The 23,778-nt window shown below is 41.4% G+C and overlaps 1 protein-coding gene across 5 annotated transcripts in view; it reads right to left on the reverse strand.

Annotated features, from left to right (window-relative positions):
* ARHGEF7 (Rho guanine nucleotide exchange factor 7) overlaps positions 1 to 22,400 on the reverse strand; it is an 88,520-nt gene extending 66,120 nt beyond the window's left edge. For 4 of the 5 annotated variants that reach the window (XR_004591697.3, XM_034418732.3, XM_034418773.3 and 1 more), the window contains exon 1: positions 19,179 to 22,400. Coding sequence is in view for 3 of the 5 variants with exons in the window: in XM_034418732.3 (XP_034274623.1) it covers positions 19,179 to 19,343 (165 nt within the window). In the remaining 2 variants the exon portion in view is untranslated. Of the gene's footprint in view, positions 1 to 58; positions 191 to 19,178 lie in introns of those variants that run through there. The other variant, XM_087895436.1, reaches the window with a different exon arrangement.
* Positions 22,401 to 23,778: the final 1,378 nt, after the last annotated feature.

Raw genomic sequence — 23,778 nt, forward strand, 5'->3', positions numbered from 1 at the left:
GATCTGGCTTGGGCTCCAACTGCGGGAAAGCGCTCGAGGGAAGCCACCCCGGACTTACCTTCCGGGACAACTCTTCCCTGTAGTCCCATTCACTCCCCTGCTTCTCCCGTCTTGGGCTTCACTTGAAAGCAGCGTTTGATTTGCTGTGCCCGTGACGGGAGAGGTGAACCGGGAAGTAAACACGAAAGCAGGAAATGGCGTGTGAAGAGGACGAGGGAAGTCTCTGTCCACCCACCCCGGGTCATTTTCCCTGCTGCCTCCCTCCCTGTCCTACCCAATAGATGCTTCCCATCCTGAGGACCACTTGGTTTCCCCCCCCCAAAAAAAGCGCGCCTAACGAGTTCGGCCCCCCAACCCCCCCATCCCGGGCGGAAAAAAAGGCAAATTTGCTCGCACATCTCTTTTTTCAGCCACTGGGAAAAAAACAACTAATACGGTTGCAAATGGAAGTGGTTCATTGTTCCTCTCCTGAGCTGCTCCCCCTCCCTCAAAGGTTTCTGCATTTTTAACATCCTCACAACATTGCCTTCATCTTATCCCCATGAGTGAAATAGCTTTAAGACATCCCAAATGGAACTAAGGTTAAAAGTGAAATGTATCCCCTTATCATGTCAAAGGCATCCAAAAGCACCATCTATAAAAGGGAAATTAAGTGACTGGCAACGATTGGAAATAGATGCAATAACAGCAGGGCAGGAATTGGCAAAAGTCATGCCACCATTATTTTGTTGGTTCAAAGATGAACAGAAAACTCTACACCTCAAGAGTAGAGAAATGTCTATAGAGTTCCATATATTATTAAAACTGGTTTTTAAAAAAGATTATGTGCACATTACAGGCATCCATTATAACTGGGTCATTTGAAGCAAAAGTTGTGTGATATATTTTTCAAAATACGTTTTTCTAGATGTGTTCAAGAGAGTTGGCAATCATTAAATCATGAACTACATTATAAAACCTTATAGAAAAACAAATCAGAATCAAAACCCCTTAGTTAACAGAGAATAAAAAGTCTTACCCAATTCCAGGACATGAAAAAAAAACAAATGTTTTCAAGCTGACTGACAAAACTGGAGCTACCAGTAAAAAGACTTTGTGCGACAATCTGAACCCTGTTCTTTAGGAGAAAAGCAGAACAGATTCCTCAACCCCAAATAGAATGATGGTCATATCTGATGAATATTTTGCATTGTGCATCTTTAATAGAAAAGTAGAGAATATTGTAGCTAAATGGCGCCCCCAACCTTTTGGGTGCCAGGGATCAATTCCATGGGGAGAGGTTTTTCTGCAGACAAGAGGAGGCATGGTTTTGTGCACTGCCTGCATCCTGAGCATGCACGGATGGGGCTTTGCGACCAATTTCTGGAGTGCCACAGCCTGGTGCCTGTCCATAGCCTGGGGTTGGGAAACGGGTAGCCAACATTTTGATGGGCATTGCTCATTTTTATTGTACTATGCCAGGACTGAAAAAACATCACTAGTTCTTATCAGAAATGTGTCAAACAGTTTTGGATCTATTAATATGCATCTAATCCTACAGCACGACTCCCCAGGCACAATGTACTAACTTGGAAGCCCACAGAAGCTTCCAGAGAAATGAATTCCCGAATCTTTATGTGGAGTTTCCAAATGTTGTCAACCATGGTCAATACAGGTAATAGTAAGGGAGTGATGCAAAGTCTATACCGTTAATATAAGGAAGATCTTAGTTATCTCTGTACCATAAAACCTTATAGTCACGGTAACAATGAATTCCTTACATCTAGACAGTTTTTCAATGCTCATCTATCTTTGATTTATAGGAAAATTCAGTCTGGATTTTTCAGTCTTGATTCTGAAACTCAGAATTTCTAAGTACTTGTAGCAATTGATAATTAACTTTAATGAATAACTTCATCTGAACTTATAAGGAAAAATGTTTTAAAAGTTAAAAAATGTGCCACATGTTGTCCTTGTAGAAATATTTTAATGTATACATGATCACCAACTTTTTTTTAAACTGCTTCAAAAATGAATTGATGAATAAATTCCATGAAAGTGCCAATAAGACTGCAGAAGAAACCTTACAATAGAAGAGCAAATTTGGAACTTTTTCCTTTTACAGGGTAAATTCTTCTCATTGATTATTTAAACTATAGACACAAAAGGGTGGAAATTAATAGCCATCATTCAATGGTAACAGGTGGCCTCATACTTGCATTCATTCATAATTAATGCTGGCAATCGATTACTGTTCTTTGGTACCCATATTAAACAGAAATACTTTATTGCAAAAAGAATAATTTCACTATGCATGTTGGCCTTATTTGTGATAAAATGCAATCAGTTATCAAGACAATGTAGGCTGCCAAGCTAAAAGATGAGTAACTTATTGCAAAATAAGTTTTAATAAAGGAGAACATTTGTGGCTCAGGGTTGAAATGAGGGATTCTTGGTGCTCTCTGTGTTTGGTTTTCTTGCTAACACTGATGATATTACCTAGTTTGGGTAATGAAATGTCTACAAGAAAACAACTAAGTTCAGAGAGCATCAAGTGGTTTTTATATATGACAGCAACTTAAAAGGACTGAAAATAATTTTGTGGTGCTAACAAGCACTGTCCTCCAAATATGCATTTGTGAACAGACCAGCTATCAATAGTAACATCATTTATCAGAAAATAAGGCTACCTTTCCCGCATATTATGGAAGCAAATAATTGTTGTTTATCTAAACTTTTCTTGTGGGAAGGGTAGTTCTTAAATTATGGTTGCCTATCGTTTGAGTAAATGCAATACACATGACATCTCAGTTATTTATATCATTCCCTTCTAATGTTAATGTCTCTCTCTGTTTCCACACACATGCATGCGCCATGGCTCCCACCCAATGGTAAGATGGTTTAGAGCTTAGACCATGGTTGCCCAATCTTTTGGCTTGCCTAGTTCACATTGAATGAAGAGGAATAATCCTAGGCTGCATATAAACTATATGATATAGGTAATATATATAAATAATAAACTTCCTTTTTATATATATTATCTTGTGGGGTCATATTACTAGCTATTCAGGGTCACATGCGGTCCATGGGCCAGACATTGGACATACCTAGTTTAAATAGATTTTGCTGAATATGTGAATCACAACTTTCACAAAATATGACCTCAGAATTAGTTGCCACTTTTTAGTTGATTTGCCTTTACCTTTCATGTCTTTTGACCTGAACAAATTCTTGCCAGGTTCATGCTAAGATACAACTTGTAGGTGCAAACCAAATTAAACTACATTATGGTTAAGTGTAATATATGAAACCAACTTTGATTTGAATCTTTTCAGTGGTGGGATTCAGCCAGTTCGCACCACTTCGGGAGAACCGGTTGTTAACTTTCTGAGCAGTTTGGTGAACTGGTTGTTGGAAGAAATCATTAGGGCAGAGAACCGGTTGTTAAATTATTTGAATCCCACCACTGAATCTTTTCCTCCATAACCATTTTTTTAAAAATCTTATTTCAAACCTTGCTTTAGTTATACAGTAGTATATCTACTTCCAACCTCTTATTTTTTATATCCAAGATTTGTTTCCCATCTTGTGATTCCAGATCTACAGTTGACTATACAGTTTATATAAAATAAATAAATAAATAAATATTAGTTTGTATCAATTAATTCAGAAAATCATTGAGGAATGTTTCAAGGCAAAATAGGTTTCTTTTGAGACATAATACATTTAAAATAATGGAACACTTGGAGATTCATAATTGAATAATAGGAGAAAATTCCTGATTAGAGCTGAATGTTTCTTTATCTGCCCAACCTCCAGAATTCAGAATGTAGCTGGCAGAGACAACCATGCAATTTGTTGACTTCATTCAACAGAGAAAGAAGAAAATGGAAAAACCATCTAGACATAAAAGCCAAGTTAATGACTCCTCAACTCTAATGTGGTACTACAGACTTACTCAATTTTCTGATGCCAGATAATTCAAAAAACTGATGATAGAACAATTGCATTCATTTTGTTTGATTCTGGCACTGCACTATCACTTCCTAGTGTTTGCTTACTTGTTTTCAAACCTTTTTAAAAATCTTGGTTAAAAAAAATAGGCAATACAGAGAAGCAGGAGTCAACAACTATTTTAGGCATTGGGTAATCATACAATTTCACTGCTTGCCTATCCTACAAAATAAATACATCAATGGCAATGGCTGAATCTTGCAACCATATCATCACCTTAGATCTTACATAATTCCAAGTGTTCTTGCCTGAGTTCTCATGAAATGGAGTGCATGTATGCTGATATCTCATGTAATTTCACAAGGCTGGGATAATTTCATTTATTCTTTATTTAATATTGGCATTAGAACATCACATCAGCATCATGCTGCCAAACTCTACAATTAGACAAAGCAGAAGCAGCCAAAGGGAATGTAAGATGGCAGGAAGGAGCCGAATAATGAAACTGAGGGTTTCATGGTTAATTACAAGCCCAGCACACCAGAGACAACAAAAGCAGTTGAACTGAAAAGAGATGCTCTACTTGCAGTTTTTCTATTTTCAATTTTTTTAATAATGCACAGGGGGTTTGTATACCTAGTTCATTTCCTAATAAAAATAGGAGATGGAAAGTATTACTATTATACAACCAGTTGCCAGCAAATTTCAGAAGTGTAATCTTGAGGCCATTGAAGTCACAAAACAGAATTGAGCCAATGCCCATGACCCTTTGACTGCCTTCCTAAGCCATACATTTTCACCAAAAAGCCACAACAGTTCATAGATAGGACTAAGTCATACACTATGACCAACATATTGCAGTTGATAATTATACATTGTGCTAAGTCAAAGTCACATTATGCTTTAGCACAATAAGGAAATTTAGATGGTCCCTTTAAAATGATACATGGTAGAGGTTAGCTAACAGGTGAAATTTTCCCAAAAGCTACAGTAGAACTGCAGCCCTTAAGAAGCAATTATCATTTTGCTATTCCCTGAACCACCAGGACAGCTGGTATACAATTTAATTTGATGTACATTTAGGAAATGTTTGTCTCACCAGCTTTCATAGAATTAACATTGTAAATGACAAATAACTATGTGCACTGTTATTCCCTGAACAGACCAAACACAGCTGCCCCATTCAGAGTATTCCTGCCAGAATACATAAATCTCCATAGGAGGCTGCACATCGTCACAATTGTCAGAGAAAAAGACCATATGGCTACAATCAGCCCTATGATGTTGTAGAAAGTTAGCACTGACCCCTCTCCTAGAAAAAATGAAATATTCTAGGAAATATTAAAAAGACAGAATATTATATTTTTCCTAAAGGAGAAATATATTTCTAAAGACAAACGCAGAGTGTCAGCTCCCTGCCCCCCGCCCTCAGAGATATTTCGGTGCCAACCTATCTACAAGACAAAGGCTGGGCCAGTTTATCTACAAAACAAATGACATGGCCCTCGGGGCATGATAGGATTAGCCCTCACTTAAGATCCAAACCAGGACAAAGCCATTAAGCCATAATAGGAACTGTCCAAAGCCCCTTCATTACATCATCACCCAGCAAGATTCAACCAGGCCTGGGATTCAAGACAACCTACAAAGTTACCCCTGCGTGGCCCCATGGGAGTCTGACAACCAATCAGAGTATATTTCTTGCATAGGAACAGGAAGCTACAAGGTGGGGGCCAAGAGAGGGTATAAATCTCTCTCCCTCTCTCACCCATGTGCTCTTTTTTGCCCAGGACCTCAAACCATGTAGTCCTGTCCACCATTAAACCATCTTTCCAAGCAGTCTCCATGTTTCCAGTGTCTTTCTTCCCATTTGGAACTGAACCCAGATGGACATTTCTTTCGACAATGTCTTTGATCAAGTGTCACAGAGAATTCTGCATGGGGGCTTCTTTATGTCAATACAGTTGCAGTATTTTGGTAGATACTTTCACCACAGTGGTGTGATTTACAGGTCAGTGGCATGAGATCAATTTCCTAGTATAGTTGCTGCTTTGTTATCAATTTTATTCAGTTGCTTCTTCATCATAATGCCTTTTCTCTGAAGTGCTTCCCATCACTAGATATGCTACCATTCCATTTTGACAATCCATATTCCAAAGGCAAGCAAATGTAAACAAAACGCATCAAGATTCATACGATGCAACCTAATTTATATATTCTCCAGGATGACATTATAAATGTTTCCTTAGAATTCTGGCAGGAATGGATTGTCCTTGATTGAAAATAGGGAAGGAATTACATACTCTAATATGAATAATAGCAGCATTTCTGGGGAAGGGTGAGGCTGAATTCTCCCAGATTAAATTTCTGCCATCTGACCAGGTAGTCCAGCATACTAGGAAAGTAGCCCCAAATGGGACTTTTCTTAAGTATTAATGAGTTGTTCCTTCTATTTTAAGATAATTATGGTCAATTCCGGATTGGGATGCAGATCTGATCACAGATTAACTTGAACTCCTAACCATCATAAACCATTGCTGGGTGCTTGCTTACCCTTGCAATAAATCCTGGATTAAGGATTTATCAGTCATAAATTTTCTGCAATCTAAGAACATTATCTTAAAGCTATCAATGCCAAAACAGCAGCATTTTATGTATATTCTTGCATAAGCTTCTCTGTTTAATCGTTAAAGGAGGTGGTCCAGTTTGGCTCACTTTCTTGTTCCTTGGTATCCCAACATGGGGACTGGACAAAAATGTCTAAAGGGATCCAAACATCAAGGCAGGATATTGGAATGGAAAGCTTGCCATCTTCACAAGTTCGAGTATGAGTTGTTTCTCTTTCACTTTGTTTATAGAGAAAGCAGAGATTTGTTTCTTGGGGCAAACCCAAAAGGCCAGACTGAGGCATTCATTTCTGACTTATCAATGACCCCAAAATAACTGAGTTCCCAGTACTCAAATATTGTGGAGGAAGAGCTTGTTGGCTCTTGGATCTTTGTGAGCACTAGGATTTGAAAACAAACTAACATGCCATGAAAGCCAGTTTGGACTGATACTAAAGTACCAGGCTAGAAACCCACAGACTGAGAGTTCTAGATTCACCTTAGGCACGAAGCCTAAGCAATACAGGTACAAATTTTACAAATTTTAATTAAAATTGTACAAATTTTAGGCAGATTGTTTAAAATTTCTATTTTGGGGGATGGGGGTATGCTAAACCTGTCAACTTTACAAAATAATTTCTTTTAAAATCTGCAATCTGCCATTCAGTTTCTATTTCAAAAAGCTGTAGGAACCTGAGAAATGGAATTGTCCATACATGAAGGATCCCACAGGCTTCAAAAATGGTTCTCTCCATTCATGGACTATGTGAATCTAACCATTACAATTTCTAAAACAAATAGTGTTAATACAAACTCTTGCCTTTTTTTAGAAAGAGCTGGGACTTTTACATATGCTGTGCTGAAATATGGCTGGCTAGTCTAGTGACCTGTGTTTAGATGGTACACTTAGCCATGATTAATTGACACCAAACCAAACAGCTATATTTTAATCTACCATGATCTGCAGATCCAGCCTCTTTGGTTAGTCTGGATTCAGTGTAAATCCATACATTTGACTTAATTTACTATAACATGATTCCATGGGCATCTACATGACAGCAAGGGGTGCCACGTATATCATGACTTCATCATGCAATTGACAGAAATTATTTGCATCATTTGTCTGACAATGTAATGGTACAGGTACTGTCACTTTCACTAGATGAGTGTGCATCGTTGCCTTGTATGAACAGAACCAGCTTGTCTTTCTGGAATGTGGAATCATGTAAATAAGAGCAAGCACTTTTTTTCCCAGTAAGGCTCCTATGTTTTTTTTCCTGGTGTGTGCCAAAGCAAATGCAATACTGATAGGCAAATGCAAAATTAGTAAAAAATATTCTACTTGCTGCATTTTGGCATGGCATCAAGCTTTTTAAAAAAACAGGAGCCATGCCAGGAAAAAAATCCACTTAATAGATTATTTAAAACCAGCTTTTTGTTTTCTATATAAATATACAAATCTGTAAATACCCAAAGAAAATCAGCAAGAGAAAATGGCTGACAACACAGTACTACTGTATTCCTACCTATTCAAAAATAAATTCTGATTTAAGTTATTTTTCTAAAAAAAACCATTTAGTTATTTAGTTATTTAGTTATTTAGTTAATTAGTTGGTTAGTTGGTTAGCGTCTTCATGCCATTTTGGACTCCTGGTGACTGCCTGAAGGTTATCTTGGCAAGATTTTTGTAAGTGCTTTGTCTTTGCCTTCTTTCTTGACTAACTGGCCAAAAGTAACCCAAATGGCCTCATCCCCAAGATGTGACTAGACCTCACAGTCAGGTTCTAACTTAGTACTTTTTCCAGTACACCAGTTTAATCTATTAGATTAATATGTACTGTACATCAGGGGTGGGCCCCTGCTGTTCTCAGGGGTTCGGGAGAACCTCTAGCTAGATTCTGTGCAGTTTGAAGAACCCCCAAATCCCATTCCTGGCTGGCCCTGCCCACTCTACCCCGCCCTTCCTAGGAGTCCCCACGCGGCCTATTTTGGATGCAGGTAAGTACAGGGCGCAAGTGGAGGCTCAGGGAGGGCGAAAAACGGGCCTACCGGAAGTTCAGGAAGGCAAGAAACAGGCCCGTTTCCAGCCTCCAGAGGGCCTCCAGAACCTGGGGAGGCCATTTTCGCCCTCCCGGAAGCTCGAGGAAAGCCTCCAGAGCCTGGGGAGGGCAAAAACGCCCCCCCTGCCGTGGTGCAGGAAGTCGACTAAGCCACACCCACCATGGCCACACCCACCCAGCAACCGGATAGAGAACCCCTTGCTAAAATTTTTGAAGCCCACCCCTGCTGTACATGGTTCCACCTTAAACATCATTTAGGCTATCATTGTTGGAATCACACCACGCCCCGTGTTTGTGATTTGTATATAAGCACATTGGTTAAATAATGCATGTTTAAATAAACCATGATTTAGCATTGTGTGCAAGTGCATTTTTAGTTTTAGTTTTAGTTTTATTTGATTTATATACTGCCCTACTCCCGAAGGACTCAGGGCAGTGAACAGCCATAAGATAAAACACATAAATGCAAAATTTAAAAGTAAAATAAAACTGAATTAAACAATTTGGCCGAAGACAGATTTAAAACACCCCACTGATTAAAAACAGATTAAAATGTGCATTTTAAAAAGGGAAAAAAGGGAAAAAGGGAAAAATTAGGCCAGGCCCCCCTGATGGAATATAAAGGTCTTGAGAGCGTGGCGGAAGGTGCGTAGATCAGGGATCCTCCGTATCTCCAGGGGGAGCTCATTCCAGATAGTAGGTGCCCCCACAGAGAAGGCTCTCCCCCTGGGGGCCGCCAGTCGACATTGTTTGGTCAACGGCACCTGGAGGAGCCCCTCTCTATGAGAGCGTACCAGCCGGTGGGAGGCTACTGGTGGCAGCAGGCGGTCCCGTAGATAACCAGGTCCTAAGCCATGGAGCGCTCTAAAGGTGGTAACCAAAACCTTGAAGTGCACACGGAAGACCACCGGGAGCCAGTGCAGCTCGCACAGGAGAGGTGTTACATGGGAACGCCATGTCGCTCCCATAACCACCCATGCGGCCGCACTCTGCACCAGTTGGAGCCTCCGGGTGCTCCCCATGTAGAGAGCATTGCAGTAGTCCAGGCGGGAAGTGACGAGGACATGAGTGACCGTGCGTAAGGAGTCCCGACCCAGAAAGGGACGCAACTGATGAATCAAGCGAACCTGATGAAAAATCCTCCCGGTCACGGCCGTCAAATGCTCTTCCAAAGACAGCTGTGAATCCAGGAGGACGCCCAAGTTGCGAGCCCTCTCCGTGGGGGCCAGTGATTAGTCCCCAATAGTCAGAGATGGCACCAACTGATTATATCGGGACATCGGAAACCACAGCCACTAGGTCTTGGATGGGTTGAGCCTGAGCCTGTTTCTCCCCATTCAGATCCGCAAGGCCTCCAGGCACCGGGACATCACTTCAAGGGCATCGTTGGGGTGGTCCAGGGTAGAGATGTACAGCTGAGTGTTGTCAGCGTACTGATGGTACTTCACCCCGAAACCACGGATGATCTCGCCCAGCGGCTTTACATAAATGTTGAACACAAGGGGCGAGAGGACTGACCCTTGTGGCACCCCACATATGACGAGCCTCGGGGTCGACCTCTGCCTCCCTGCCAACACCGACTGCAACTGGTTGGAGAGAGAGGAGGAGAACCACCGCAACACAGTGCCCCCCGCCCCTAACTCTTCCAACCGGTGCAGCATGATACCATAGTCGATGGTATCAAAAGCCACTCAGAGATCTAATAGGACCAGGACAGAGGAGCAACCTCTGTCCCGAGCCTTCCAGAGATCATCAACCAATGCGACCAATGCCGTTTCCATGCTGTACACAGGCCTGAAGCCTGACTGGAACGGATCCAGATACACCGTTTCATCCAGGTGCTGGGAGAGCTGTCGCGTAACCACACTCTCAACAACCTTCGCCACAAAGCGAAGGTTGGAGACCGGACGATAATTAGACAACACTGCCGGGTCCAGGGAAGGCTTCTTGAGAAGAGGCCTCACCACCGCCTCTTTCAAGGCGGCGGGGAAGTCACCCTCACTCAGTGAAGCATTTATAATCCCCTGGAGCCAGCCTCGCGTCATCTCCAGAGAAGCTAGCACTAACCAGGAGGGACACGGGTCCAACAAACATGTGGTCGCATTCAGTCTACCCAGAATCCTGTCCATGTCATCAGGAGTCACAGGATCAAACTCATCCCAGATAACATTCTCAAGACCTGCCTCAGTCATCCCCCCTGAAACTACCCAGTCGGAGTCCAGATCTTCCCGAATCTGAGTGATTTGTCATGCAGATACTGTACAAAGTCCTCGGCTCTACCCTCCAAATCAAAGTGCATTTGATTTGTTTCAGGATAAATTTGTGGTAAATTATTTAGAAAAATGATTTGTGAGCCTCTCTAGGAGTCTCTAGAGGTTGGGGACAGCAAAAAATGTCACTTCCTGTCCAACCGGGAGTTGGGAAATGGGCCATTTCAGGCCTCCGAGGGGGTGGGGAGGGCTGTTTTCGCCCACCCCAGATGCATAGAGAGGATCTGGAGCCAGGTGAGAAAGAAAAACGGGCCTTCTCCACCCCCCTAGGCCCTCCGGAGGCAGGAAACAGCCTGTTTCCCTACTTCTGGTGGGCCCAGAAGGCCCAAAAATCAGCTGGCGTGCCCACTGATATGGCTACGTGCCATAGGTTCACCATCACGGTTCTAGACTGACTCAGAACTGGAACAGAACAAGACAGGGAATATGAGTATATTTTCAAATGCTTAAAATAATGTTGGCAAAGCCAATGTATACAAATGGTTATTTTATACTCATTGCCCTATGTATTATCTTAGAGCGTAGTTTCGCGTGCTGCCTGCATCCTGCGGATGGAGCTTTGCTTTTTTGCGTGGCCCAGTTTCTGGCATGCTACAGAACGGTGCCAGTCCATGGACTGGGGTTGCGGACCCCTGTATTATCTACTACTACATAGCACTAGGGAAGAGTGATTAGAAGTAACTTTCTGAAATAAGAACTATTTAGCAAAAGAACAATGGTTGGCTCCCTCTCCCTGGGAGTGTTCAAAAGGAGACTGAAGGACCATTTGGGGTATTAAGCAAAGAATTAGACTAGATGACCTATCCAACTGATTATGTATCATCAAAACAATGTCAACTTTTAATGACAACGTAGACTGCCCTTCTTCACGATGATCTGTCCCCATCCTGATCTTTCAGACTACCAGTAGTTGACTCCTTACTCCTAAACTGTAGTGATGCTTATCCATCTTGCTGCAGGACCCACTCTTTTCTTTTTTTCCACTTTTCCCAGCATCACTGGCTTCTCAAGAGAGCTACGTCTTTCCGAAATGTGTCCAATATATGATCATTTGTGCTGGGTCATTTGTGGCTCAAGGGAGGATGTGACACATATATTTGCTTTCTTAGCCATGAATGGTATTGAGGCAGTCCTCAACTTACGACCATAATTGAGCCCAAAATTTGTTGTTAAGTGAAACATTTGTTAAGTGAGTTTTACCCCATTTTATGACTTTTCTCACCACATTTGTTAAGTGAATCACTGCAGTTCTTAAATTAGTATCACAGTTTTTAAGTGAATTTGGTTTCCCCATTGATTTTGCGTGTCAGAAGGTTGCAAAAGGGGATCAAATGACTCTGGGACACTGCAACTGTCATAAATGTGAGTTAATTATTAGGCATCTGAATGTAAATCACATGACCATGAGGCTTCTGCAATTGTCTTTAATGTGAAAAATGCTCATAAGCCACTTTTTTCAGTACCATTGTAACTTTGAATGGTCACTAAATGAACTGTTATAAATCGAGGACTACCTGTACTCAGGAGTCTTCTCGAACATCAATGTTTAAATGCATAAATAGTCTTTATATCCAGCTTCTTACTTCGCAACAACGCTTTTGTCATTCTAATGAAAGTTCTGGATTTTGTGGACACTTCTCATCTGGAATCATCTACAACCTAAGATTCTGATATCATCAGAATCTTTTGCTCAAGCTTTGGTACCTCTACCAACAGACCATTAAAAAACCAAAACAGACTTCCTTGTTCACTTTGGGAGTTTACTAAATAGTATTAGAAATATTAATAACTATCAAAATTTAAAATCAATTCATATTGCTTTTAAAAAGACAACTTTAATTAACAGTGGGCCTTAGATTCAACTGAAAATTCTGATGTGATCCTGGAAAACAAAAAATAGATTTTTCCTATTTAACTCTGGAGGAAGAAGTAAGAGTTTTTCTTTGTTTGATTATTTTATTTTATTATTAACTTCTAATTCTAACCACCCCAACGATGCCCTTGAAGTGATGTCCTGGTGCCTGGAGGCCGTACGGATCTGGATGGGGAGAAACAGGCTCAGGCTCAACCCATCCAAGACTGAGTGGCTGTGGTTTCCGACGTCCCGATATAGTCAGCTGGCGCCATCGCTGACTATTGGGGGCGAATCACTGGCCCCCACAGAAAGGACTCGCAACTTGGGCGTCCTCCTGGATTCACGGCTGTCTTTAGAAGAGCACTTGATGGCCATGACCGGGAGGATTTTTCATCAGGTTCACCTGATCCGCCAGTTGCGTCCCTTTCTAGATCGGGACTCTAGATCGGGACTCTCTACACACAGTCACTCATGCCCTCGTCACCTCTCATCTGGACTATTATAACACTCTCTACATGGGGCTCCCCTTGAGGTGCACTCGGAGGCTCCAACTGGCGCAGAGTGCGGCCGTGCGGGTGGTTATGGGATCAACGTGGAGTTCCCATGTAACACCTCTCCTGCGCGAGCTGCACTGGCTCCCGGTAGTCTTCCGAGTGCGCTTCAAGGTTCTGGTTATCACCTTTAAAGCGCTCCATGGCTTAGGACCTGGTTATCTACGGGACCGCCTGCTACCAGCAATAGCCTCCCACTGGCCAGTACGCTCCCATAGAGAGGGGCTCCTCCGGGTGCCGTCAGCCAAACAATGTCGACTGGCGGCCCCTAGGGGGAGAGCCTTCTCTGTGGAGGCATCTTCGATCTGGAACAAGCTCCCCCCGGAGATACGGAGGATCCCGGATCTGCGCACCTTCCATCGCACGCTTAAGACTTTTTTATTTCATCAAGCTGGCCTGGCCTAAATCTTCTCCCCTTTTTAAATGTAAATTTTAATTTGTTTTAAATTATGGGTATTTTAAATTCAGCCAAATTATTTAATTCGTTTTTAATTTATTTTAAATTTTTGTATTTATGTGTTTTATCTTGTGGCTGTTCACCGCCCTGAGTCCTTCGGGAGAAGGGCGGTATAGAAATTTAATAAAATAAAAATAAATAAATAAGTAAATAATTTGTTTAGTTATTCTTTCTGTAAAAGGAAAGAATAATGGGAATTTATTTTATTGATTGATTGATTTTAAATTCCATTGTTTCAATAAAAGAACCAATCACTCTTCTGCTGCCTGTTCCTTCCACATGCTGCCTGTACTTTTCATCCAATTTCCTGAACATCTAGAGCAGGAGTGTCAAACTGGCGGCCCACAGGCCGGATGTGTCATCCACAGGCCACACCCACCCCAGCTCCACAAAGGGGAAACATTGCAATAAGTCATGTGATATCAACGTGAGACCGCAAGTTTGACACCCGTGATCTAGGGCATTCACCGGGAGTCAAAAAAATCAAGATGGCAACCCTACCCCTTTTTACATGCATCAGAGCCACACCACTGTTATTAAAGATGGTATCCAGAAACCCAGTGATATGCTTTTCTCCCTAAGAGGGGGAAAATTATTTTACTTGGAAATCCAATTCCTCTTGTTATGTCTCGCAAATGAGACTGGCAGAGGAAAAGAGGTCCACTATTGCTACTACTGTCAGGGGGGGGGGGAAATCGGCAATGAAAGAAAGAGGGAATTCTTCTCCTATCTGCCTGCCTCTCCTTCCCTTATCCAACTCTCCTTTGCTGCCCTTATCTTCCCCTTGATCTACCACTTTATCATTATCAAAGTAGGGCCAAGAACATATCCCTACATGTGCAGTCCTTAGCTACCACTGCTGCTTCCTAAGTGATCATGATACTTTCTAAGAAGCATACTGAGAAGAGACGGGGCAGCAAAGGGATAAGAACAGGGAAGGCAACAGTTCTGCATTTGATGAGGGTCAATACAGGTAGGAAGATAAGAAGAATGGAGAAGGGGTGACAAAGAAAGCTATCATTGAGAAGACTGTTGTGGTACGAGACAGCAACAGGCTGTATGGAAGTTACTGTTGGAAAGCAAACTTTCCACACCAGTAACTTCCAAGGTTCCACAAGGTTGCTATTTCTTTGCTCCTATAGAAGACATTTGATTGCTGGGTAAATTCTAATCCAGGGATGTCAAACTCAAGGCCCGGGGGCCGAATCCGGCCTGCGGGGTGCTTAGATCTGTCCCACGGGCTGCCTTGGAAACAGCTAAGGATCGGCCCACGGTGCTTCTGCCAGCGAAAATGGAGTTCGGGAGGGCCATATGCAGCCCCACCGAGCTCCATTTTTGCTGGCAGATGTTTGCAGGAGGCTGTCACAGCCGGAAACAGAGTTTAAGAGGGCCACACACAGCACGCATCCCCCCGAGCTCCGTTTTCGCTGGCAGAGGGTTGCAGGAGACCATCGCAGCCAGAAAAGGAGCTCGGGAGAATACTCGGATCACCAAAGGCACCCCTGATTCACATGATGTCAAGCTGGCCACGCCTACCTCAGGCCCCCGAGGTCAAACTCAACCCTGATGCAGTTCTCAATGAAATTGAGTTTGATACCTCTGTTCTAATCTCTTCATCAATCAAAGGAGAAATGGTCACAGAAACTGGATGGATGGAAAGGTCAGCTGGACCTCCTTCAGGCTCCTCCTCAAGGTTGCAGAATATCTTCATAAAGAAAAAACTGTACAGTTTTCAAATGAAAAAAACACTGTTTTTTGACTGGTACCAAGAGGAAGGCTCTGAGGACATGTCCTGCATAAATGGTAAGCAAGCCATTTTAGCATTTAGCAGGAAGTGTGTGTGATGAATCCTAAAATGAAATGACTGTATTTGGTGGTCATTAAAATCTCTACTATTTTGTATGCCTAATATTTCTCCAGGCTTAGATACATCTCAAAGAGTCAGTTCAGTACATTTGCTTTTCATTGATGCAGTATTATTAAGTTATATTAATTTAAAAAATGAATGTGTGTTGACACAAATCATTCATCCAAAAATTTAGACTGATATTGAAATGGTATAAATCCTTCCAAAATTAAGTAATGAAGATAAAGCAGCAAGTGAAAAATCAGAAAGTCTGATGATACACTCCCCTATCTGTGAATGTGAATATCACAATAAAAAAATTGGACAATCCTATACTTAAATTAGCTAAAATACCAATGAACCTTTTACCTATACATGCAGCATTTTCACTTTCCTCTTATCTCAAACTATAACTCTTTTTTTCCAAAATCCACTAATATTAACTTTCCAATTTTGCCCACAGCCCAGTAAATATAGTTGCCAACGTTAGAATGCAGCAGAATTATTGAATGAAATCCAGAGAAACCACATTTGTCATTATTTTCTGTAAAACTGTTAAATAATAACAGAATCCCATGTTATCTTAAATCACACATAAACCATCTAGGATTTCCTTTTGTGAATTGCACTGCTACATTATCCAAATTAATGATGAGTAAGCACATTGCAGATAGCCATTCTTTCACAAAATGCCTTCAGTTTCCATTCCAAAATTTCTTATTTAGTGACAATGACACACAAATTGCAAATTTAATTCTACTTGCTTACTCCCTTATTTTCTCTCTACTCCTTAATAATGTTAATTTCAAAGAATGCCAGGACATTCAACAATTGCTGAGTATCAATCATTCTTTCGTTAGACTTCAGGTCTAGTCAGTCTGCCAACACATCCTAGCCTTGAAAAAGATGTATTTGCAAGATATGTGGCAAGGTTACTATAAACATAATTTGGATCTCAAAAATGTTGAACATGAGTCCATAAGTCTTAGGCAGCCTCCATCAAAACCATGTTGACCATTGGGCTACATGTGTTTGATTTATACTTCATAATGGTCCACAAATTATGCTAAGGCATGGTGTGCTTAAATCATGGTTTCTTGAATAGATCACTTTTGACTGGCTTCACTAAATACACAAACCCATAAGACATATTTTATATAATACAACAGCTGGGCCCACACTGTACTCTAGTCTATACCAAACCATACATATCCAGGCTGACGCAGGAAAGTGGGTGTGTTTTTTTTCTCCCACTACTGCTCTTATGGGTAAGAAGCACCTGGCAGAGATTTTAAAGAAGATCTAGATATAAGGAGAAATTTCCTGACCATGCAAGCTATTCAGCCATGGAAAAGCCTCCCTTCTGGAGCTGTGAGGGTCATTGAAAGCTTTCAGGCAAAGGTGGGGCAGCCATTTGTCCACCATGGTCTATGGATTTCTGCCCTAGGGAGTGGTTTGGAATTGAAGACTTCCAATCCTGTGATTCTGTGATATACTCAGAACTTCCTCAGGATGACACTGATAAATTTATTTAAATTATAAACTCCTGAAGAGGACTCAAGGTTTATGAGAAATAGTCTGTGTTTTTATTAAAGCAAGTTCTATAAATCTCTAAAGAAAGGGATTTGAAAACGCAAGGGACTTTTCTACCTCCCAGGCTATTGTTCAGAGTGAAAAGGTAAAAAGAAAATCAAATTTCAAATTCATAACCTCTCAGGATGTAAGTAGGAGCCACCTTCCATAGCAAATCCACCCTCTAGTGGCCATTACTATGCATCTAATATTCTGATTGCTTTAAAAGAGCACCAAAAGTTCTGGCCAGTATAATCTTTTCATTAAACAGTCTATGTACTTTTCCCAGCCCCTCATGGTTAATTCACAGCTATTGTGATTTCCTCAAAACATGGAAATGCTCAGTTGCCCATTCTCATTTAGTCTCTCCTTAATTAGAATAAAAGTGCAACTTCAGTCAATATCTAGGTCAAAGTGCATTGTACAGTACATGCTGAGGGGGGAAGAATCAATGTGTAGCACTATTGCCCCTTCCTTCCTCCCTACAATCTGGTTCCTAGTAGACAGAGAAACAAAAGTCCAATCTGCTGATCTAAGTACATTTGTATACATGTGGAATAAACATACCCTTCTCTCTTGCAGAATACATGGAACCTTCTCATTTCAAACTAATGTTTGAAAATGCTTGAATAAACAAGAATTTGAGGAAGGAAAGAGTTTTTAAAAATTATTTCACATGCCCAATAAAAAATTAAAAAAAAAACTATATCCTTGGTTTTTCCCATCACACAGTGCTCCGTCTGAATATCAAGATACTAAACTTAGACTTTAAAATAACACAATAAATCACAGGAGCTGCCTTGCTAACTAGGTCATCATTTTTGCAATGTGGGCACCTTAAGAAATTTCTCACTAAGAAGAACATATTCAAACACTAGGGATGGGAGTGTCAAGGCAGAATTGAAATTAGGTGAATTTTCTCATTTCCCCCTAAAAATAGAAGCCTATATTGCATTTTGAAGTGCTCTTAACATGTGTCTGAGTGTGAGGTTTGTATTAAATAGCAACTATAATATAAAAACCCTGCACGATCACACCTAGTCTCAGTACAAAATTGTGGTGTGTATTTATCTACGGAAAATAACCTCAAAGTAAAATTAAATACGCCTCCATATCTATCAAAGCAAAACAATTTTTACATTTCACTAATAAAGAAGATACATAATGCATACACAAAAAACATCGTCGAATCTAAAAATTTTATGAAAAAAGGAATTCTTTCTTCTAGAGGTTCATCTTTTCTTTCATACACACACACACAAATTACACATAGATGATAATTCTAGAGAGTGATTGATGGCTTAATGCGTTTTTTGTCCTTTTTGGTAGGATTTGAAGATAGGAAGCCTGGGGCACTTCTGCCTGAAGGCCGAAGAGCTAAAAGTGTAGCTGCCTTACTATATTTCAAACTCTGCTCCCAATTCGGCCCACCTCCCCACCCACTCCCTCAGTTTCCATCCCCTCCTTCAAGCTTTGACAATGGAGCCTCTGCAGCTAGACAGGAAGGATGTGTCCGCGCAAGAGCCTTCCCACGGAAAAGGCCACACGCTTCCTGCCTTTCCAAGGGTGGGGAAAGGCTGTGTTGCGGGGGGGGGGAGGGTGAGAGACCCTGGACAAAGGAAAGTGAGTGGATCTAAGCGAGTCCCGGGCGAGTCACTTTCCGACATATCCAGAAGAGAAGGAGCCTGACGGATTGAATCCAGGCGTGTCATGCGCGCTTTTTTTTAAAAAAAATCTGCCCTAGCCTCTTGGTATCTCTGCCCAGATAATCCGGGGAAAATCGCAAAGGAGCCGGTAGCCTCGCCTTATGCTGCCCACCGGGTTTTAGGCTGCAATGGTTGTAAAGATCCGCACATGCTGGAAGGGCAGTTTGGTGCGTTCCTTGCGTTATGCGACGCCCTGGCGATGAAGCCCAAGTAAAACCCGATTCTCTTATGGGGCCGGGCAGGCGTAGGCGGGAGGGAGGGGGGGGCGAGGGGGGGGAGGGAGAGATTTAATGGGAAATATAGGAATATTAAAGGCACTTACTTTATCTATGGTCCCCGGTAGCAGGCGATCCAGCAGTCTGCAAAGAACCACCCCGTCTTTTAGAGATGCCTGCAAAAATCCCTCCGGGTCGGAGATGCTTTTTTTGGGCGACTCCAGCACCCCCAGGGTGATCAGCCATGTAACGGTTTGCTCGGCTGAATTCATGGCTGCTGCCGCTGCCAAGAAGAAGCTTCTAATCCCACCGAAGAGCCAGCGCGCCAGAGACGGGGAAAGCAATGCACCACTCGAGGAGGCGAGGGTCGTATTTTACGGGGCGCTGGGAACTGTTGCTCTCCAGACAACGCTTCCTCCCCGGATTTGCCCCCAACCTCCCCCTTTCCCACCCCCACCCCACCCCTTGATTATATATCTTTTTTTTGCTTGGGGTTTCACATGGAGGCAGCAGCCGAGTATCGAGTCGCCGGCGCCGCCGCTGCTTCTGCTGCCGCCGCCGCTGCTCCCCCTCCTCTTTTCTCCCGTAGTTGCAGATGATGACGACTCGATTTACGAAATCCAGGAGGTTCAGTTTCTCCCTCCCGTGCTTTTTGGCAGATTGTCAAACGCCTTTTCATTATGTACACATGAACCTGCAGCGCCTCCCCCCGCCGGCTGCCTCTCCATGACATCATTCGGGCGGCGGGAGGCGGGGGAGTGGGAGAAAAATAGACCCTCGCCCTGCTCCGCGCGCGGACCTCGCGAAGAGTCAGCGCCCCGCCGTCGGGCGCGCGCGCGCCAGACCCCGCCGCCGCTCTTCCTGCCGGGGAATCTCGACTTAAGCGACGCCGAGCTTTTCCTCGCAAGGACGCCCGTAGGCCGGCGATGCGGAGCTCCCATCCCGGGCAGGCGGAAGGGACGCGTGCACACGTTCGTGGTTGCACGTGAATGCGCGTGAAGAGGCAGGGTTGGCTTCCCTTGTGCGGCCTGCCGGAGGTCTACCAGAGTCTTGGAAGTGTGCGTGTGTGTGCATGTGTATACACAAGGAGAGACTGTAGAGATTCCATGAGTCAAATGATCGGGTGGGCTACATTCAATATAAACATGTACCAGAAGATTGGAAGGAAGTAATCTATGAGTATCTCCTGCGTGACGGTGGGAGGCTTTCCCAGTGATTTGAAGGGAGACCCGCGGAGTGGGGGTGTTTGAAACCAGACGACTTTTTGCATTGAATATCCAGAATTGATTTCCATCTGTACGATTCGCTTTAAAAAAAAAACAACTCGCTCCCTCGGCAAAGAAGAATAAGACCGACGTGTGTGTGTGTGTGTATCTTTTAATCCTTTTTGGGAAAATCCCAAACTACAAATTCACCGTACTACGGAACGAGGGAAGATGCGGGAAAATAATCCGCCTGGCTTGTTGTGCAACAGAAAGAAGAGAAACTTTTTTTTCCAAAAAAACAAAAAAAAACCTTCGCGTTTACGACGGACCTTTCCTCGCGCTCCAAAACAGTTCAAGAGCTCCGCTAACTACTGTACGGTACATTCAACCCTGAGGTGGCTTGAGCGGTTCTTGCTCGCGGCGCCCTCCAGCGGCAGGTGCGTTTATTTCTACCACAGGATTCTACCATGATTCGTGTACAGTAACATGAATATGTCGAAGCAGCGTCGACATGCGGTTTTTGTGAAGGAAAGTTTCTTGTTTCTTTTCCTGCTGACTAAAAACGCAGATAAGCCGCATAAAAAAATCAATATCTGTCTTAAAATCTAAGATAAAGTACTTTTAAAACAATGGGGAAGGAATTTTAAAACCAACAGTTGAGGCGTTTTTTAAATAAAATGCTTAGTATCACAGCTGTCGGTGCTAAATTATGATAAATTATACAGCCTAATAAAATAGATTATGATTTATAAAGCATACTTTATTTCCTTTTCATTCAATAAAAGCAATTTTTAGTTTAAACAAAACAGTGTGCATTCCTAAAATCAGACTTTATTTTTCTCTATACACAAACTTTATACCAATGAAACTTAATTTGAATATATTAAACTATTAATTAGATTAACTATATATTTTTTCCACAAATAATCTAATATTTCAATAAGTTTTGTGGGGGGTTTTCTATTTTTGTTTTGTACTTGTAGCATTTTGCCAGAAGCGCTTTTAATAAGACACAGATTTGACAAGAAAAAGCAATATCTCTTCCCTTTTCTCTCTTTGTTTCATCACATATCTATTACATTTATACTCTACCTTTCTTCCAAAGCTCCAAGTTGTCACTTCATTTTACTCTCATAGCAACAGTATGATATGAAATTTGAAAAAGTCAGCTTGCTCCAAAATCAAGAGCTCTCCACTTTTCTTATTTGCAAAATCTGATCAAAATAATCAATATTTCAAAATTGCTTTTGTTGATACAACTGCCTATAGAGCAGGGGTGAAATGCTCCCGGTTCGAACCAGATTGCCTGATTCGGTAGCGATGGCAGTGGGTGGTTCAGAGAACCAGTAGCAAACATCCCTGCCCCCCCCATGCCCAGCTGAGCCACGCAATCATCAGAGGCTTTTTTTTTTAATTTTAAAAGCATTTTTTCTACAACCTCTTCAGCCGAAAAAATGCTTTTAAAAGTAAAAAAAAAAAGCGGCTCAGCTGGGATTGTCAAAGGCTTTTAAAAGCATTTTTTTTACAACCTCTTCAGCTGACATGTAGAAAAACATGTAGAAAAAATGTTTTAAAAAGAAAAAAAAGCCTCTGCCGATCAGGCAACTCAGAGGTTTTTAAAAGCAATTTTTTTACAACCTCTTTGGCCGAAGAGGTAGAAAAAATTATTTTAAAAGTAAAAAAAAAAGTTGGCCACGCCTACCCAGTCACTACCCCCCACCACGAAGCCACGCCCACAGAACCGATAGTAACAAATTTTACATTTCATCACTGCTATAGAGTCTTCATGGTTTTCCGTAGATAGCAATGAATATCTATATACTACTAAAACTCTTGTTCCCATAATCCTTAGCTGACTGAAGCAGTACATCATAGGCCAACAATTTTTGAACCAGGGTACCTCAAATGGACTAATTTACAGAATGGATCCAAAATCTGGGACTCACAACTTCTGTGGAATTGAAATTTAACCAATTTTTTAAAAAATTTTATGACAAAAAAATTATCATAAAACAATTTATGACATCATACAAAATGTCATATGTATCCTGTGCTGATGTTTGACTGGGCTATCCAGTTCAACATGGGCTATTTTCAAGGCAAATATATATCTCTGAATATATCCCAACTTTTCAAGTGCATCAGAAATGCCATTGTTTCTGTAATCCAGTAAGGAATTCAGGAAGCCAGTAAGGAAATATCTCTGAAATGATGACCAAGGGATTACAAGTTGTCTGATTGCTAATGTTGTACATTTTAGCTTCTTAATGTGGTCAACCTACTTCATTTGTTCTTCATGGGCATAATCACCACTGGGTTCTCATCCTTCTGGTCATCTTTTAGCAGCTATTCCACTTGGTTGCAACAGAGGGAAGAATTACACTGCAGAGTCTATAACAATTCATTTAATGTCTCTTCCCCCTCATTTATTTCAATGAAAGTTGATCATTATAACAACTTCATATGTCATTTGAAGGGCTGATGCCTGAGCTTGCTTATTTTGTTTTTACTCTTCCTCCTCCTTTAGTACTACTGTAAAGTACCACTGTCTCTGTATGCTTAGCTTTTCAAAAATTAAACCATCATTCCAAAGTTAACTATGAAAATCAGGTTCTTCATGGTGAGATCCTAAAGAAATCTCCACAGGGTATACACTACAGCTGTAGGAACTGGTGGACTGCGAGATCCTAATAGGCCCAAAATCAAAAAGTGAAGCTTTACTATCAAGTTGAATCTCTAAGTCTCTCTTCAGTTTCAGTTTAAGGTTTTAACCAGCAGTCACCATCTTTTCTGAAGCTGAATGATACCAGGTTTTGTCTAATGCCAGATGTGAATAGCAACATAAATTTAGAAACCAGACCAAAGACAAAGTATAAGCCATTATATTTTCATTAAAAAGTATTTTATTATTAACACTTTATTAAACTATTACTGGGTGAATTTTAGAAATCCAGAATATTTGGAACTCTCCCTTTTCCATGGCTAAATATAATAGACATTATTCAATTTTTAAGTGTTAGAGCCAGCTTTGTTTCAGAAAAAGAATTAGGACCTGAGGTACATTTGAGATCCGCCAACGGCAGTCACTGATGACAACATTTAAAAATCAAGATCAGATATCTAAATAGAGTGAGATTGATAGCTGAACCTTGGATGTTCTGAATTTATGCAGTTGAAAAAATACAGAGATATGTAATAGTCCCACAGATCACTGAGCTGATATAACTAAAGTTTCAGCTTTTTATTGTAGACTCTCAAAAGTATTCATTGTCTATTAAATAATGTAAAAGCTGTACATTTCAGGAAAAGCTGGACAATCCAAACACTTGTTAAAATTAAAACCAGATGAACTCATTTTGTAAATGTTTGTTTATACAATTGTTATGGCTTCTTATTTCATTCTCATAACTCTGAGCAGTTAACAATATATTAAAAACCAATATAAAATAATGGGAATTATTTGCATCATCTCTGGAAAAGAAAGCAATAACAAAGAATATTT

Source organism: Pantherophis guttatus, chromosome 5 (genome assembly GCF_059756535.1).
Source record: "Pantherophis guttatus breed Tessera chromosome 5, ASM5975653v1, whole genome shotgun sequence".
NCBI lineage: Eukaryota > Metazoa > Chordata > Lepidosauria > Squamata > Colubridae > Pantherophis > Pantherophis guttatus.